Source organism: Choloepus didactylus, chromosome 9 (genome assembly GCF_015220235.1).
Source record: "Choloepus didactylus isolate mChoDid1 chromosome 9, mChoDid1.pri, whole genome shotgun sequence".
Classification (NCBI taxonomy): Eukaryota; Metazoa; Chordata; class Mammalia; order Pilosa; family Megalonychidae; genus Choloepus; species Choloepus didactylus.
Genome location: NC_051315.1, coordinates 62,344,259 through 62,363,005, shown reverse-complemented (window position 1 = coordinate 62,363,005; position 18,747 = coordinate 62,344,259). Strand labels below are relative to the sequence as shown.

Below are 18,747 nucleotides of genomic sequence, written 5' to 3'. Positions count from 1 at the left end.
AGGAAGAAAGATCACTTTATGTGAAAATCATTTCTTTTCTGATTAACCCTTTGGTCTCTTGCTCGCAGCATTCACAACTCAGTTTTCCTTTCCAAAGAATTGCAATGTTGGGCACATTTTATGACCATTTTTTATGGCACCTAGCAGCATAGGTGGGTACAAAGTTGGAGAGCAAATAAGTATTTCTCAACTGATTGAATAATAAGTACAGGTTCAACTAAGAGTTGGACGATCTAGGTTCTAGTACTTTTGCTGCCACCAACTAACTTTATGATTTAGGCAAGTCACTTAGCCTCCATAGGCCTCCACTTACTCACCTGTGAAATGAGAAGATGAGATAAAATAACCTCTACATTCTCTCTCAGTTGTAACATTTAATAATGCTAAAGCAACGTGGACCTAAAGAGAATCAGGTAGTGGACCCAATATAATGAAAATACAATGCTGCCTTTCCATGGTGCTCTCTGTTTGTTTGATTTTCATGGTAATTTGTGTTTGTGGTGCAGGAAAGTGAATTATATTAGGCTTTGGCAGGAACTTCTTCATTTCCATGGCATGAAGGTCAGTAGGAGAAAGCAAGGATGGCTAGGACAGGGGGCAGAGCTGTGGGTTGGGAAGGGTCAACTATGATAAATATGCAAGTCCAAATAGACTTTGTTTCCATCTGAGGGTGTTTTAAAGCCCCCTTGCTAGGCTGTGCCCACTCGGTCACAGTGGAGTCCTGACAGCCGCGTGGGTCTCGCCCACGCTCCTCTCCCTGACACCTCAGGCTGACCTTCCTCCCCCATCCCCTTTCCATGATCTAAGCAACTGTCTTTCCAATGACCCCATGTGAAAAAGTGTAAATTTAAATTTTGCTCATATCATACCAATTTCAAAAGAACATCACACTGTGCCCCTCAGTTACTGTATAAACTAGGATCTTAAAAATATTTCACTACATTGGGTGCAGCATGAGAGCACTCCGAGTCACTCACATATGTAACATCATGTACAGGAAATGGAAGTGTTTATTAAGCTGCTATTTATAGTGGTGAACTCTTGGCCTAAATCTAGGAAACCAACTCCAAGGAATAGGACAGTTAATGTGTGAATGTGGTTCTAAGAGATCAGTGTATTTTCAAATGAATTAATATGTCTTTCAAAGAAAATACATCAAAGTGATTTATAAGTATTCTGGTAAAGAAACCAGTCAAATTCATTCATCAATATTAAGAACCTGCTTTGAGTCAGACGCACTGCAAGGTGCTAGGGATACAATAGGCACAGGCCCTTTGATCTGAAATATTACACGGGACAATATGTTGAAAAAGAGAGTGTGTGTGTACGTGCGTGCATGTGCGTGTGTGACAGAGAGAGAGAGGGAGATTCCTTCCTGTTCATATGTATGAGGCTGAAATATCAGGTTGATGCCTGAATATACTTCTAAATTTCCAGATTATCCTGACTGACTCGGACTCAAAGAAGCAATGCTAACAATTGTGTATTTATACAGCGATATCAACAGCACACGTAGAGCCCAAGGATATGATAACCATATCTGCATTATCTCTGCAAAGATTTTTCTCGTCCTCTTTTCTGATGGAGAAATCTTACTTTTGCCCACAATACACGGTTGGAAGGAATAATGTAACACTTCAAATGCGTACAGAGCTTTACAGTTTATAAAGTAGGCTCACATGATCATACAATGCTTGCTACAAACCTGAGGGGAAAATACTTCCCCATAAGGAAACCAAGGTTCAGAGAGAAGACATCTGCCCACGGGTGCTGAGCGTGTAAACGGCAGGGCTTAGAAACCCAGTCAGGGCTGTTTGCTCTCACCACCCCACGGCCCCAAACAGTGGCTACAGCAACTGGAAGTTAATGCTGGGGATCATGAAATGATGAGGAATAAATAATCAGCTCTATTACACGATGCCTGGAGCTGACCCGGCATGTCGGGGACCAATCACAACGCCGATCGCCCTGTCCGGATCTCTCGTGGGCAACTCCACAGCCTCGTGGGGGCTCAGGCTGAGTGAACCCAGACGGACTAGCAGGGGGCTTTAGCCTTTTTCTCATGAAAGTTACATATTTTTGCTTCTGGAAAAATAAAAGAAAGCTCTGATTTATTCCTCAAAGTTTCCCTTTTCCCTTTACAGATGTTTATTTACTAAAATGGAGATGGGGGTTACATGAATTTACAGCTGAATCCTGGCATGCACTCAAGGCTTCTGCCCCTCCCTGGGCAACACACTATTCCGTTCCTGAGCTGCCCACATGAATCAGATTCCTAAGGGACACAGGGAAGACTTTGAACATAATCGATTATACCTGAAACGGTTACAAGGGAAGTGTTGGGGCTCCTATTCATTCCTGTAACAATCTCTCCAGAATTCCAAAAGATTCATGTAATTTTAGATTTTATTTAACTCCTACAAGAAAGCGGGGAGGGAAGAAAAACTATAGTCCTGTCAGGGAACATAGAATAAAGAACATCTCACCCGTTCCCTTACCTTAATATGATTTCAAAAATGCAACCTAAAAATAGTTAACAATTCAAATATAGCATATTCATAGATTGAAAAATCAGGAAGCTTGGAGAAGCCACTACCTTCTCTGGCTAAAATTGGAATAACGCATTAACCATTTGATGAAGAAAGTCCACCAATGTGGAGAAAATCTAACTCCTCTCCAGGATGAATAAGAATTTAGAAAGGATTATCAGTGTGTACTACATATGTAAGATATTTTTAACATCTTAAGATGCTTACTAAAATATGTACTTGGCTAATGTCTATGTTAAAAGCATCTAAAAGCATATTAGTAGAGAAAAGAAAATACATGATAATCCAACGATTTTGTCCAATGCTCGGGAAGAACTTTCACTGTACAAGACCAAGGCTTCGGATATCATGGCAGTGGGTTCAGGCAGCAGCACTGTGGCAGCCTGAACTGAAGGTAGAAGGAGACACAGAAAGCTAACATGGTGCTGGTATCTCATAAAGTGCTAGTTAAAAGTCTGCAAGGGAATCTAGCATTTTTCACTGAATTGTTATTTTAAACGCAACTGAAAAAAGGCCATGAAAGAATACTATTCAGCCCTAAAAAAGGAATGAAATTCTAATGCATGCTACAACATGGATGAACCTTGAAGACATCACGTTGAAGGAAATAAACCAGACACAAAGGACAAATATGGTATGATTTCATTTATATGAAATCCCTAGAATGTGCAAATTCATAAAGACAGACATTAGGTTACTAATTACCAGGTGGGGAAGTGGCGAATAGGGAGTTGTGAGCGTGCAGAGTTTCTGTCTGGGATGATAAAAAGGTTTTGGAAATGGATGATGGTGTCCACGGCATAGCATTGTGAATGTAATTAACACCACTGCATTGTATACTTGAAAGTGGTTAAAGAAGGCAATTTTATGTTGATTATATGTTACCAAAATAAAATTTTTTTTAAAAAGGCCATAATAGTTGAAGTGGCCAAACTCATCACTGACAAACTGAGATGATTTCAGATGATTCACAGAATCATAGAATCTGTGAGTTACAAGAGCCCTTTGATTGCATCTCATTCTATGCCATCATTTTAGAGGAAAGGAAACCGAGGCAGAATGAGGTTAGGTGGTTTTCCGAAACTTATCAATGGAGTTCTTAGGACTAGAACTCAGTTCTCTTCTCTCCCGCCCTAGTACTCCTTTTCTGTGTCTACACTGTTATGCTTTGTCTGATATTAATCTCTTTATGCAAACATATATTATTTGGCAGTATCAGGTGTTTCAGAAGTGTGCTGGATGACGGGAAATCTACCTGAGGTGTAGAAACTGATCCAAAAAAGATCCCTAGAGCACACAGAGCCCACACAGATAACCAAGAGCTAATTGTCGCAGCCCTGACAATCCGTTAGGTAGTCCTTTCTAACATCTGAACTAGCTCTTCTATGCTGTAGTTCCAATTGGCTCTCTTTGTTCTGTGCCTGCCAATGTAGAAAGCTGTTGCTTGCCACTACTAACCATTCTTAAATCTACTCATCATTCAAATTCGAATTTGAGATTACTTTTGTAATAAAAATTTCTCACAATTCAGGAGCACTAAATCAGAATTCTTAAGAGCAAAAACCATGTTTTAAATATATTTTGACTCTCTCCATTTCCTAGCAAAGGACTGGACACACAGAAACAAAAAAAGTTGCAAATGTTTGTTGATTGACTGATTGATTACCATAAACATTTCAATTACATCATTAAGTTGCTATATATAACACAATTTTCCAAAAAAAAAAAACTTCAAAAATATCACAACTCTTTAAAAACCCTTTATCTAAATTTCCTGGAATTCTACTTTGCCAAGATGTTATATTCAAAGCAGAGAAACATGTTCTAAATAAGTTCATAAAAAATTCAATGTCACCATTTGACTAAATCTACACAAATTCCTGAACATCTGATACATTTTAAAAATTCTTTCCATTATATACTTGGGTATTAAATATACAAGACGTCAAACTTTCAGAGTGACTAAATCCTCCTGAATTGGGCCAGCTCCTTTGGCGTTGTGTAGATGCAGCTGAGAACAGGTCAGATCTGTTTTCAGGGATAGTAGGGCTGAAAATCAGAAGAGGCGAAGGCCACGGTGTAGGCTACACGCTTTCTCGCCTGCAACAGCAGGCTTAATATTCCATTGAGTCATTTTCCTCATGCCGGCTCTGCCGTTCAAACACTGTAATTATTTCATATATTTTTACCTAGTTATTATCTTACTCACCACAGGCACCTGTAATTTTTCTGTATTTTTTTTACTGCTCATTTACTTATTCTTAATTCAGCTAATAATGGTTCCATGTATTAAAATTATCATGGGGAAAGTAAGTGAAAACCTCCTAGGATGTAGAGGCAGCAGATTCATTACAGCCTACAACAGGGAATAAAATATTATGTATACTTTTTGCAGTAAGTACATGCTAATTATGCAGCTATTTATAAAACACTTATCAACATTCAAACTGATACTCTTCAATGTTGTTGTTTTTTAAAATCCTGCTTTGCATACAAGATCTCTGCTTGCAGTTGAAAACAAACTTTGGGGGTCATTTGCCCACCAACTAGACAAAGATTTCACATTCTTTACGTTATGCCATATTCCTCTCTCAATGGTATAACAAGACTTGCAATATTTATATAAGGCTTTAAGTTTTACAGTGCACTTTGACACACATAACCCTATTTGATCCTCACAAGAACTTGGTGAGATGGGTAGGGTAAGTATAATGACCCTTATTACACAGAAAGGGCTCAGAGAGGTTAAGGGTAATTGCCAAATAATACAGCTTGTATGATGCAGGACATCGGTGTTCTTGGTTTTCTCACTGTATTTTGGGCCTCTTTACTTCCCTACTTGCCTTCATGGAACATCCCACCATTCTGAGCACCAGGTCTATTCCTTCCTCGATGTAGCACATGCTTAACAAGGCATGTTCTGGATTTAGACTGCCTGGGTTCAGTTCCTGCCTTCCTCACTTACACACTGTGTGACTCTTGGTAAATCAGTTGACCACTTAGATCTTCAGTTTAAACAGTAAACTTTGTACGATGGCTGTAAAGGATTAAATGAGATAACACAGGTGAAACATGTAGAAAAGTATCTGAGATCTATTATATGTTCAGTAAACTTGAGCTACCATCATTAATATCAATCCTCCTTTGTAAATTATTAAAATATTTTCCATGGATGGTTTTAGAGTTTTTCATAAAACTAGGTGTTTCTGGGCTTAACCTGGCACTGCCATTCCTACTAATACTGTTTCCATATTGTACGCACCTATGAACTTTGAGCTCACAAGACTGCTTTCTGTGCTGTCAGTTTCTTTAGATGCCTCCCATTTTCTTGTTCAGTATATTTTTTCCCACTGACCTTTTAGAAGCCTCTAGCTCTTGGCTATCATCCTTGCAGTCTCAAACCAGGGGCTTGTTCTCATAGCATAGTGGTTACAATATGGCCTAATGCACCATATGGTCTGGGTTCAAATCTTAGTTCCAAAATTTACTAGCTATAACTTGGAGCAAATTACTTAGCTTCTCAGCCTCATTTTCTTTATCATGTAAATAGTATGAAAAGCATTGATACGATACTGAGAAAATGTTACCACAGTATTTTGTAGAATATCTGATAATACAGTCATTTTCTTCTGAGGAGTGCATTATATTTATACCATCCAACCAAGCCTTTCTCATTGGAAATAAACTCTGAAATTGCGCTTTTGAAGAAGCAGATTATTCTGATGGTGACATACAGATCATATACTTTTAGAACCAAATGGGGACTACAACAGTAAAATTCTGCTTCAACAAAATTTAAGCTGAAAAATTTCCTTACTAATCTAAAGAATGTTTCTAAATACTTAGCTTCATCTAGAGAATATGAACCTGACACTATTTTGTAGATCCTTCATAAACAAGAAAAGCAAATGTTGATAAATGTTCCTCTCAGAGAACACAAATCAATTTATGAAGATAACATCCCCAGGTCAATCTCACAGAGAAATAAATGATAGAGACACTGCCTTTTCAATAATGGAAGTCGTCATGTTTACTTTGTTTCTGTACAAAGGACATAATACATATAGAGGCAGTTTTAGCTAAAACAGTAAAAAAAATCTGTAGTCTATTTTTTTCTTTTAAATTCAAGAAATTAAATTTTTTTAATGCCAAAAGCATAGAATTTGTGTTGAATACTAAACTAAAAGTAGGATACTAACAGAAGATATTTGACAAAATATTGCTGCATTTAAATTTCTATAAATTTAAATATAAGCCATTTATAACTTAGGGTTCTTTAGCTGCAGCAGCAGTCTGCCCTAAACAACAAAGAACTGCCTTAATCCAAAAACCTGTACTAGTTGACATAAGAGAAAAGCTGTTGGCAAGGTAAGTCTCAGGATTGGTCCAGTTGCTAATAATGTCATCATAGACCCCATTGTTCTGAATCCCCACTGATTTCAGCTTCATCTTAGGGCTCATTCTCCTCGTGATTGTAGGATGGCAGCCACCAGCAACTGGGGTTACAGGCTTCCTGTTCTCTCTCTGAAATGTTGAGAAAACTTTTTACCCAGAAGCCCCAGAGAGCCTCACTTTGAATCTCACTGGCCCAATCTATCTAAAGCCTGCAACATGAGAATCAGTCATGGCAAGGGCAGCTGATAACCATGAATGATTCAACTGACCAACTGAGAAGGCATGGATGTTGGAAGTCAACCACCATCTCCCCTGCAAACCAGAATTACATTAGTGCTACAAGGACTTCCTCCACACATCTGCCAGTGTATGCAGAATCTGAGGTGGTTCTTTGGTCTCCCTGTGCCTTGATTTCTCCTACACATAAAATGAAATAATATAACAGTCCTTTTTGCCTTGCATTTGGGGGATGGGTTGGAAAGATAAAACAAATGATGTGACAATACTCTGAACCAAGGAGACAGTTACTCAAAATACTATTAATTAGTTGTGATCACTTGCTGAATTAGAGGCCTGCCTTTAGGTGTACATGCTTGCATTTCACAAATATGGCAGAGTTTAATCATAAAACACAAAATTAAGACTATAGGAGAGCAATGTGGTAATAAACATCAAAATTGTTAAAATTTTATATATTCTTTGCCAACTTTTAGGAACTTAAAGACTTTAATGATCATATACATGGCTAAAGATTTAGTTGAAAGGCTGTGATTCATACTATTTTGTTTGTTATACCAAACAAACAAACAAAAAACAAAAAAACCATGGAAATAATCTAAATATCCAATAGAAGAAGGCTAGGAAAAGAAATTACAACACAGCTACCATATAATATTATGCAGCCATTAAAAATTAAAATGTATCTTTCTCATGTATTTTTGTCCCTCAGTGCCCAGCGCTGTATGGCACATTTTAACTGTTCAATAAATGTTTGTGGAATTACCTGAAAAAAAAAAAGATGATGTAATTTTATGTGTGTGTGTGTGTGTGTATATGTATGTATGCATTTATAGATTCAAAAGATACTCACAACACACTAAGTAAAAAAAGAACATATTACAAAAAATGATATATAATATAATATTTATATAAAATTATATATATAATTTCTGGAAGATTTTTTCATAAAATTATTAACAGTGATGAGATACCAGGTGAATTTTGCTCTCTTCTCTTTTTCTGCATTCACTGAAATTTTTTTTGCAATGAGAATGACTTATTTTTAAAGATGACAAAACTATATTCAGAAAAATGATGTTATAGAAAAATATGTAATGGCATATAAAGATATTAATGAGATATTGTTTAGTTAAAAGCCTACAAAATTATTTACATTATTGTATTTAAAAATATATTTCTATATGTATAGGAAAAAAAGGCTAGGATACACACCAAAATGATGGCAATAGATATATGTGGGAGGTGATAGGAATATAGGCGGTTTAAAACAAATTTTTTAAAGACTAAAGGAAAATTGAGCTGAACTTTAAATGCAGATTTTTTAAAAATTAAAGAAACTGCAAATGAAAAGTATAGAAATTGAGCAAATATGATTTTAAAAACTCATTATAAAGCACTTACATTCATGAGGTCAAATCATGTCCCATGTGTAACTATTGAATAGAAATTCTCTTTCATTAGCACATAAAAGGCCTGAAATATTAATGTCAAACAGAGTTCTACCATCTTTCTCTGTGCTAAAAGCAAAATTGGAGGAGACATACAAAGTGGATTAAGGACAGAAATAGGTGTCAGTGTCTCAGGGCTCAAATCTTTTCTGTACTAGTAATTACCTTTCTCTGAGCAAATCATAATTTTTCATTATCCTGGTTTATTGATTTGGAAAAAGAGCAGTGAAAATTCTGACTTCTTTATAGGGCTGCTATGAATTCATAGATACTAAGTACTTTGAAAACACTCAGCCAAAGCAACTCACTAATGGGAAGTGGTTAAGTGTTTTACTATCTCTATATCCTAAGTGAAAAACAGGGTTAACCCACTTTTTCAGTTTTACATTATATATCCCTATTGCCCCAAATCAGCCTGTGGGGGTGGCAATAAACAGTGTATGTATTTTGTTGTTTTTGCTTGCCTATCGTCTATTTCTTCACTTTCTCTGTTTTTATTTGCATGAAGTCTCTGTGAAATTGTCCAGTGAAGTGCTTTGCCTTCTCTTGGCAAAGATATGGGCAGTGACCTAAGCTGGGCGACTAGACCCTCCTTCCTGGGAATGTGACTATTCCCAGGGAGTAGAATGAGGGCCCAGGATGTTTGGAGCAGATTTACTCCAGCAGCAGAGTCTTTAGCTCCTGCCCCCTGAACCCCTTTCTAAAGCCTGGCTCCTCAGTTCTGTGTGTTACTTCATTTCTTTCTCATGAATTTCTTTATTCGTTAAGTCAGTCACGGTTGGTTTATGTTACTTACGACCAAAAAACCACAGTGTTATATACACGGAGACTATATAACATCTCCCTGGGGGAGGGGGGTGTTAAATTGGGCCCAAACATGATGTAGCTGCACTTATACATATATGATCTTTGCAATAAAGCTCTTTCATCTTGCTTTCCTGCAGCACATGGACCTCAGGTCTCCCTGGGGTGTCCCCTAGGCATTACAGAACAACAATTCTTGTTTGAGGCTTTATGGCAGGGACTGAAAGATTATACCTGAACTGTCAAATATCATAGCCACTAGCCACATGTGGCTATTTCAATTAAAATAATTAAAATTAAACAGAATTAAAATTTTTGTTTCTCAGTCACAGTAGCTGATTTCAAGGCTAGAGGTGACTGTATTGGCTAGCACAGGCATAGAAAACTTCCTTTATTGCAGAAAGTTCTATTGGACAGTTCTGGACCAGCCCATAGGCCCCAGACCCCTGCCCGATCCTCCCCACTGGGCACACCTGCAGGAAGAACCCCTCGAGGCCTGCTGTGACATCTCTGAGCTCTTCAGATGAGTATGGAAAATGGGTCCCTCAAGTGTACAGAATAGGAGCCTTGGCACATTGGGAACACTGTTAAAACTGAAAATGCACATTTTTTTTCAGGGATATATTCAGCAAATCATTGAGGATTTTTAGGACAGATGAGTTCCACAAAGCACTTTATTTGGTTTCAACAAAAGAGGTCTACTTTGTTTTAGGCAGCTGAATCATAGATAAACATGTACTCTGCATTACATTGTCAAGAAATGTTCTTAAACTCTTACAAAAGGTTATGGAATCACTAAACATTTATATAGGCTTTTAAAGATAAGACTGTGAAGAGAAAAAATTACAAACCCCAGGCTTGGAGTCCTAAGACCTGGGATATACCCTGGCTCTGCCACTGGCCTTGGGCACGCCACCCCATTCTTTTGAGCATCAGTATCCTTATTTGTAAAATAAAGCTAATATTAACCCAATAGATCAAGTAAGGTAAGGATAAAGTGGTTCAATAGAGGTCAATACTCTCTGTATGGTGCCTGACACATGGAGAGTTGGTTAAAAATATAAGGAAGAGACTCTAAGTTCTCCCAGGGTAGGTGTAAGAAAGGGGATCTGAGAGTTCTAGGTGCTGGAGATTATACTTGGCCATCCTGGATCCCCTTGAATCCACTGGGAGAAGAATTAGATTTGATCTCATAGATCCCTTTATACTACTGTTCACTCTTCCTCCCCATCAATATCATTATGCCACACCTCCCTACATGAGCATTATATGAACCTCCCCTCCAGGAACTTAAAGCAGAGGTACGTGATCTAGATGTTCTCAACTAACTCTGAAGGAAAATAAGTTAATAAATGAAGAAACCAGAATTTGCAGAATTCAAGCTCAGGGTTTGGGGCTTTGAGTTGTAAAGATGATATGACTTGGCCCTCTTTACTCTTACTTATCTTATTTTGGTTTTGTTTGCCTTCGACTTATCAACATGCTAACTGGTGGAAAAAAATTAGTCTAAATGCAGTGGTGGTTTTTATTTTTTTCTTCCAACAAATCTGAAAGGTTTAATAATGACTGCCATGTATGGAGTTAAAAGAGCACAGAGAAACCCTGAATGTGTTAATTTTACTTGAGAAAAATGGAATATGTGCCAGAAACAATATATAATATATGTAAGTCTCGTTAAGCTGTCATTACTTGGAAGGATAGTTTCCAGGCAAATAAACACCCAAATCTCACTGTTGCAGCTCCCACTAAGGAACACATTCAACCCAAATCTACTATCCTCACATGTTCAGTTGACTTCAAAGAGAATTATGGGTGTACAGGAAAATGAGAATCAGGAAAGAGCAATTATAATTCTGAAAAAATGAAGCATGTCAACATTGATTGGACTGCTCAGAAAAAAGAAAGAAGCATTCTCCTTCAATGTATTTAACTGCTCAAAGAAGCCAAAGTGTTTTGGGTCTAAGCTTGTTTCTCCAGTATAGATAAAAATAAAGTAGAATTCAAAAATATCCTTTCACACGTCATCTAAAGTCAAAGGTATAACTCATGAATGATATTCATTTCTTTTATTCAGTTTACATGTTCTGAATGCAAACTCTGTGCCAGACACTATACATCAATTGGTCAATTCAATACACTATTAAAAAGCTGCCTAAAATAAACGCAGCCTTCAATCTGCCTAGAGGAACTGCTTTTAGAATTTCAAGTTTTGTTTCTTTGTTTTAAGTCAATATGATGATGATAAAAAATAGCAACAAAAAAATTTCAGTATCTGGAAGAAAGGAGGGACAGGACAAATATGAAAGATATTAACCTCACAATGATAACTTGTATCTATCTTAGCAGTTTAGCAATCTGATTAATATTGCAGTTTGGAGCAAGAACCAAAGCAGACCATGGTCCACCCTGCCATATATCCTTTTTTTTTTTTTCCACAGAGCTATAAAGTCTATCTCCAAGATCGGGGAGCCATCTTTAAATAACACACCTAGATTGTTCTCCATACACTTTTCTAGCCTCCTTCCCAGGCAAGTATATTCCTTGCCAGCATCATTTTCCTGAGGCAAACTGGTTCACATTTCTTTACACAGATATTGAGAATATTATCAAACGTGGCACAACAGACCTACACTGAGGAGAGCTAGAGTCTGTGTGGGAAAAACTGCTGGAATTTCAGTTTGGCATGGGTCTAAAGCACAACTTTGCCTGGGCCAAGACTTACCTTCAGAGGATGAGATGAGATAATGGCCACTTAGATCTTTTATGTGGGATGTCTTCAAGAGAACAGAGACTTTTCATAACAAAAGGATATTGGGCCACCAGGGCTGGGCAAAGCTGGGTATTTGGCATAAAAACACAGTGCATCATTACAAAGTCATTTAAAACAGAATCTAGAGTGGGGAAAAAGAGCAAAGCAGAAAGGAAATTAGGTTCTTGTAGAAATCTTTAGGAAAACAAGACTGTCTATTCATTTGTTCTTGGCCAATGGTTCTTCTGAGTTGGTTTGGGGTGTTGTAGTTCTACCATACATGCATATAAAATAATAATGTTGACAGAGTTCAAGATCAAAACTCAATTTATTGGCACAATGGACAAAAAGTATAACATTTTAAAAAGAGGAAGCCTGGTACAAATGGCTATTAGTCACCTTAGCCACAAAGTTTTGTTTGCTTTAATAAAGAGCCACCTATGGGCAATACCATGTATGTAGAATTAAGACAGTCATTTCTTTGTCTACTTTATGCCACATTTCCTTTTTCAATGTCTCTTTTCTTTTACCTCTCTCTCTCTTTTTTTTAAATCTCCTATTCTAGAAGGAGCAATGAAGAGTTGAAAGGGTGCTAGAATTATAGAAAAAGGTGGCAATAAGAGAAGAAAATTGGTGAGAAGAAAAGCAGCTAAAAAGGACAATTATAAAGGCTGTGAGCTGCAACTGGAGCAAAGCAAAAGTTATCCAGCAGATTAAAATGATGAATGTCCTATATTTGAAGCTATTCTGTAGGTAGGTTAGCAGAGAGATGGCAAGGGAAATAAGGCAAGTCCCAAAGATAAACCTCATTTGCTTCAACACTGAATTTGATGCTTGTTCTACATTACAAAGACAACTGTGTCCAGTCAGCTCTCGCAGGAAAGCACACATAGACAAACTCAAAAGCCTTAGGAATATGCCTACTGAAACTTGTATTCCAAGATGCCACGGGAATTTTCAAAGAAATGCACTACACTGGCTAAGATTTATGAAACTTGCATAACTTTTCAAACACGAAATGGTGAGATACAAGCAAATTTTAACTATTTGAATTAGATTTCCAATATCCATGTTTTCAATTAACATGGGCAAATTTTCAATCAGTGACTAAAGGTTTAACCATTATACTCATTTAAATATAAGTGATGAGTATAATCCAAACTGTCATCACTCTCAGTCCCATCATACTGAGCCAGAGAAGAGAAGGTACAAGATAGAAGCTATATAGAACTATCTTTCCCTAGTAAAAAGGACTTTGGTTTGCCCAAATTCAACAACTATGTCCACGTTTTTATGATTTGTATGTTCTCTGAGAATAGGGGAGGTAATGCCTATCAGCCACTCAGAAGTTTTGAGCTATGCAATAGTTTTAATTTTGTGAAGGTACTGATTTGACCTGGTTGCTGTAATGCTGGGGAGCTGGTTACTTAGCAAAGCCAACCACCCAGTGCCCACATTTCAATGTACCTTTCTTGTTCTCTATCACATGCAGTTACTCTTGGGAACTGATTTTTTTAAAAATTATTTCTTACTAGAAAATGATTCCCTAAGTCATTCAACTCTGAATGCTGCTCATAGAAGTGAAAAGTCTAGGAAACCAATAGTTCTTAGGCAGAAAAGAGATGTTTTGGTAAATTAAGAGAGTGTACTGTCAATCCAGGGGTGTTCATTTCTATGATATAAACAAGCTCCACTGTCAACTCAGATTTCTCACTTTATTTTCAATCCATGAATGCCAAGGGTCTACCACTCCACTGTATCCATGAGTTTTATGGACCTGCAATAGGATTATTTTTAGTGTCCAGAACAGCAATAGGACACATTATTATTTTTTATATATGAGAATGAAACTGACTTACATTTTATCTCCAAGGTCAAACATGTTACTTGTAAGAAAACCAATCAGAAAAAACTGCAGGGAATAAAGTCTGATATAAATTATAGTGTTAATCTAGTCTCTAACAACAATAAAAAAATGGAACTAACGGTTTAGGATTCACATCCCATTTGCCATCGACAGAATACCCTGATTTCTGGCCGGCAAGATTTTATTGTTTGAGAAGCAATAAATCCAGTACCCACCTTTTACAGAGGTGACTTTAAGGAAGGTTTTATTTGCTCTTTACAGGTAGTAAAGATCTTAGAGATCTTTCCTGAGATGCCATAGTCTCAAATGTACCAGAATCTGCCTTTCGAGTCATAATTCAGTTTAGGGAAGTGATTGTATTATACAATCACACATTCTAGGTAAAGAGTCAATCGGTGGGGGAAAATCTGCTTTATTTTTCCTGAGCTATGGTCCTAGAAATTTGGTTTACTGAGGTCATTGCCCCAGGAAGCCATGCCTCCTAACTAGTCCCTCAAGGGTTTCTCCATCCTAAATGCAGAGTAACCTTCCTCAAGCACAGCTCTCATCACATTCTCCTTGTCCAGACATCAACCACTCCTCAGTGCTTAGCTTTGCTTTTAGGACCCTCCAAAATCTGTACTCCAAATCCTTAGACTTTCTCTTCCTTCTCCCACTTACACATTCAGTAGTATAAGAGCAAAATCAGACCACTTGCTCTTCCTTTCCTGTTTAGATCAGTACTCATGTTTCCCGTCAGCATGGAAGGCTTTGTACCCAAGCTCTGTTACTGGTTACTAGCCTCACCTCAGGGCCACGGCAAAGGCTCTGCTCTCCATGACACTTTCTCTCATCCACTCAACCTGTCAGTGCTCCCAGAGTACAGACAACATTCTGCTTTCACTACAGTTATTTGCACATTCTCTACATCTTTTAGCAGACTATAAGCTTCCTGAAGATGGCGGGGAAGGGTCTTTACTTGTTAACATTGCCTAGTCCTAAGCATCTGGATTAGTGCCTGCCCAACAAGATACTTGACAAATATTGAACTGGAATTATCTTTGGCCTGGGCCAGGGATATTGGCTTTTATATCTAATACTCCCCAATTAATTTGTTATGTAAAAAGTACCTAAGATAATCTGTTTACAAAATGAAAAACTGAAATGAGGTGATAAAATAAGAAGTAAATCAGTGGGAAAATACTTTTTGGAGGTATAAATAAAAATGATTGATTCACCCTTGAGCACACTGCAAAGATCAATGACCTTTGACTATCACTGTTTTTGAAATACATGTCTTGACATTCTTTTAGTGAGAAATGTTCTTCTATGGATCTCTTTAAATATTAACCCATTCATGGCTTTATTCTCAGAGACAGAGCATTAGCATGGAATTTTTCTAAAAAATTGAATGTCATATACAGATGGTAACCAAAGCAGGGAATCATACCAAAACCCTGAATACTGAGTTCATTGGTAAGATTCGTCTTGTTCACCCTCAAACCTCTGCATCTTGGTTAACAAGACTGGTTCACTGTAAGGTGGCATTTAGTTACACTTTGGGGCAGCCAAGAACTGACAACCACAGAACCACGCTACTCCCCAGTTGGAGCAGGGCTGTGCCTTTTATATAGGCAGCTTCAAAACATTTATGGAAAGAGGTAGGATTTAAATTATAACCAAACAGATGCCTAAGGAAGGTTTTCCTCTGATGTGTGGATGAGGCTGAATGATCTACAAAGGACAGCCAGGATTGGAGAGGACAGACGAGAGGGAGAAGTTCAATCCCCACCTGGGTCACACAAGGGTGCTGCCCTAATGTTAATGCACATCACTCCCTTCTAAAGCTACATTGACTATACAGGCTGAGGATGAATTCAGAATTTATTTACAACGCTATGCATGAATTTAACGGACACACCAAATTGTTCTATGAGTATACCTGTTGCTTCATTTAAAGCTGGTTCAAGGCGTATTGTTTCTAGAAAATGCTCTAAAATTTTTTCAGGTGTTCCTGACATCACAGTATACCTAGATAAAAAAAATAAAAATATCATTAGTTTTTCCAACAGTGGACAAATCATTTGTGTGTGTGTGTGTATTAATTTGAGAGCTTGGGGAATGTATTAACTGTGGTCAATACTATCCTCATGATTAGAAAGATTATATACCTTGCCAAAGTCACATAGGAAGATAATGGAAAAACCACAAATCAAAGTAGTTACTGAAAATGTTGTTCTTTTTTCCCTACATGGAACTAAAGGAAACTTTTTGGAGAGCAGCTTTAGCTGGCTAGGAACTGAGAAGCCTCAGCAGTATTCCAAAGGGGAATGAAAGGGAACATGTAAATCCCAGGGCAGCTCAGGTCAAGCAGGGGGAGCAGGCGAGGGGAAATCACAGTAAACTAGGTTATCCATATATGGGTGACTTGTAGCAAAATTTCAGTCCCACACTGGATTTCCCTGCCTATTTCTGGAATGGTCTGTCTTTCCCAACTGTAAACTGGTATGTGCTTGAGAAATGCAGCTAATAATAAAACAAGAGGAAAAAAACAAAACAAAACCCCCAAACACCAATAAGCAAGCAAACAAACAAAACCCCAGTAGCATTATAAAGAAGAAATGCTAAATCAGCAGTAGATAATCCATATAATTGATTTCAGTCAACAAAGTGAGGTCACAAAGTTAGTAAATACGAGATTTCTGAAGTGAGCCAGGTCTTTAGCGTGTTTCACTCAACTCTCTGCCTGTGCAGCAAGATGATCTGGATGGAGACTAGGTCTAGTTTCATGGAACTTATTCTATGGGGAATGCTCCCCAGTATTAAAAACCCTCCTATAGAGAAAAGGCATTATGTAACCTGTGACAGAAAATCTTCTCCCAACATCAAGTTTGGAAATGAGGACACTGTTTTTTTTTTTGGAAATGAGGACACTTCTATCTGCAAGTAAAAAAAAAAAGTAGTGGAGTGTGGATTGCTGAAAGAGATTGTATTTTTGCAAACAGGACAGAGTTGAGTTGAGCAATGGGATAGTTGATAGTCTAATGGAAAAGCAACACAGTAATTAAAACAGGAATAGTCATTTCAAATTCTTTCTTTCTTACTAAATCCACATAACTAGAGAGCAGAAAAATACCCCAGACGGCAAATGTTTGAGGGCTCTATGTAGTATAGTCACCGTAAGAATTACTATCTTGTTGACATTTTAATATCACACTCAGAATTGAGTGGCTTGAGCAGAGACAGGTGGTTTTAAAAGTTAAAAATGCATACATAAACTATCCTGGATTTCTCATGGGAAAAGTTATTCAAAAATAATATTATTATCAGAACCAATATGGCAACCTTCCTTGAGTTCAAAAATAACAATTTCTCAGGAGATAGAAGCCCTAAAGTTTCCTAAATTTTAACTCATCCATACACATGGCTGTTGATATGTTATCAAAGTTGTCAGGATCATCAGCCCCAAATTCACTTATATGGGTATCCCCTCTTTTCAACTGTAGCTTGACTTGGAAAAACTCAATATGTAAAATGTTCTCTTGAGAGAAAGGCTTTTCATTCTTAGAGAACTGATTTTGCTTGGTGCATTATTTTGTACTCACTGATATTTGTTAAATGGGTTAGTGTGAAAATGTACACTTTTTTAATTACATAAGAAAACTGGGTCACAAATAAGGAGATTTAAGAAGACTCAGATACAGGCCTACAATAAATTAAATAAACATGGCTTCTCCTTTTCTGCTCCCTTTCATTTGATTTAATAAAAATCTTTATGTGGAGGACAATCCGAAAAGAAGATATTATAATAAGCAAATACTTTTGTTCATTCCCCAGTGATATGAAGAAGTGATGGAAGGGAACTCAGATGCCTACTGGTCAGATGTTTTAAGGTGAAGAAGAATTTTCAAAGTTTACCTTTCCAGTTAGCAAAATTTTCCTGAGACCTCTAAGGCATTATTAAAGAATACAGATTATACGATAAAATATCTAGTTATATTTAAGGTCACTAAAGAAAATCACTAGGGGTAGCTCTGATCTTCAAATAAAAAATGCTTTCTGGCTCATCTCCCTTTGTGGGCTCGAAGGACGACACAAAAATACTTAGGCAAATCTTTCAGCCAACTCTGCAAATAAACTCGCTACCTTCCCTCTATGTGGGACATGACGCCCAGGGGTGTAAGTCTCCCTGGCAACAAGGGACAGGACTCCCCGGGGTGAACCTGGCCCTGGCACCATGGGATTGAGAATACCATCTTGACCAAAAGGGGGAAAAGAAATGAAACAAAATAAAGTTTCAGTGGCTGAGAGATCTCAAATAGAATCAAGAGGTCATTCTGGAGGTTATTCTTATGCATGATATAGATATTCCTTTTTCATTTCTAATGTATTAGAATAGCAAGAAGGAAATACCTGAATCTGTTGAATGGTAATCAAGTAGAATTGATTCTTGATGATAACTGTATAACTATACAGTTTTTATCATGTGACCCTGTGATAGTGAAAACCTGGTGACCAACACTCCCTTTACCCAGTGTATGGGCAGTTGAGTAATAAAACAATGACAAAAATATATATAAATAATAGGGGGGGAAAGGGGCATGGGATGGCTTAGGTGTTCTTTTTTTATTTTAATTTTTTTTCCCTATTTTTGAGTAATGAAAGTGTTTTAAAATTGACTGTGGCAATGAATGCACAACTGTATGATGATGCTAT

General features: G+C 37.4%; 1 protein-coding gene across 3 annotated transcripts in view; it reads right to left on the bottom strand.

Moving 5' to 3' along the window:
- The window catches only part of RAPGEF4 (Rap guanine nucleotide exchange factor 4), a 346,445-nt gene that overhangs the window by 35,724 nt on the left and 291,974 nt on the right, over nt 1-18,747 (bottom strand). For all 3 annotated transcript variants that reach the window (XM_037849336.1, XM_037849337.1, XM_037849338.1), the window contains 2 exons: nt 15,974-16,062; nt 12,249-12,327 (listed from right to left, as the gene is read on the bottom strand). In XM_037849336.1, the coding sequence (XP_037705264.1) occupies nt 12,249-12,327; nt 15,974-16,062 (168 nt within the window). The remainder of the gene's footprint in view (nt 1-12,248; nt 12,328-15,973; nt 16,063-18,747) is intronic.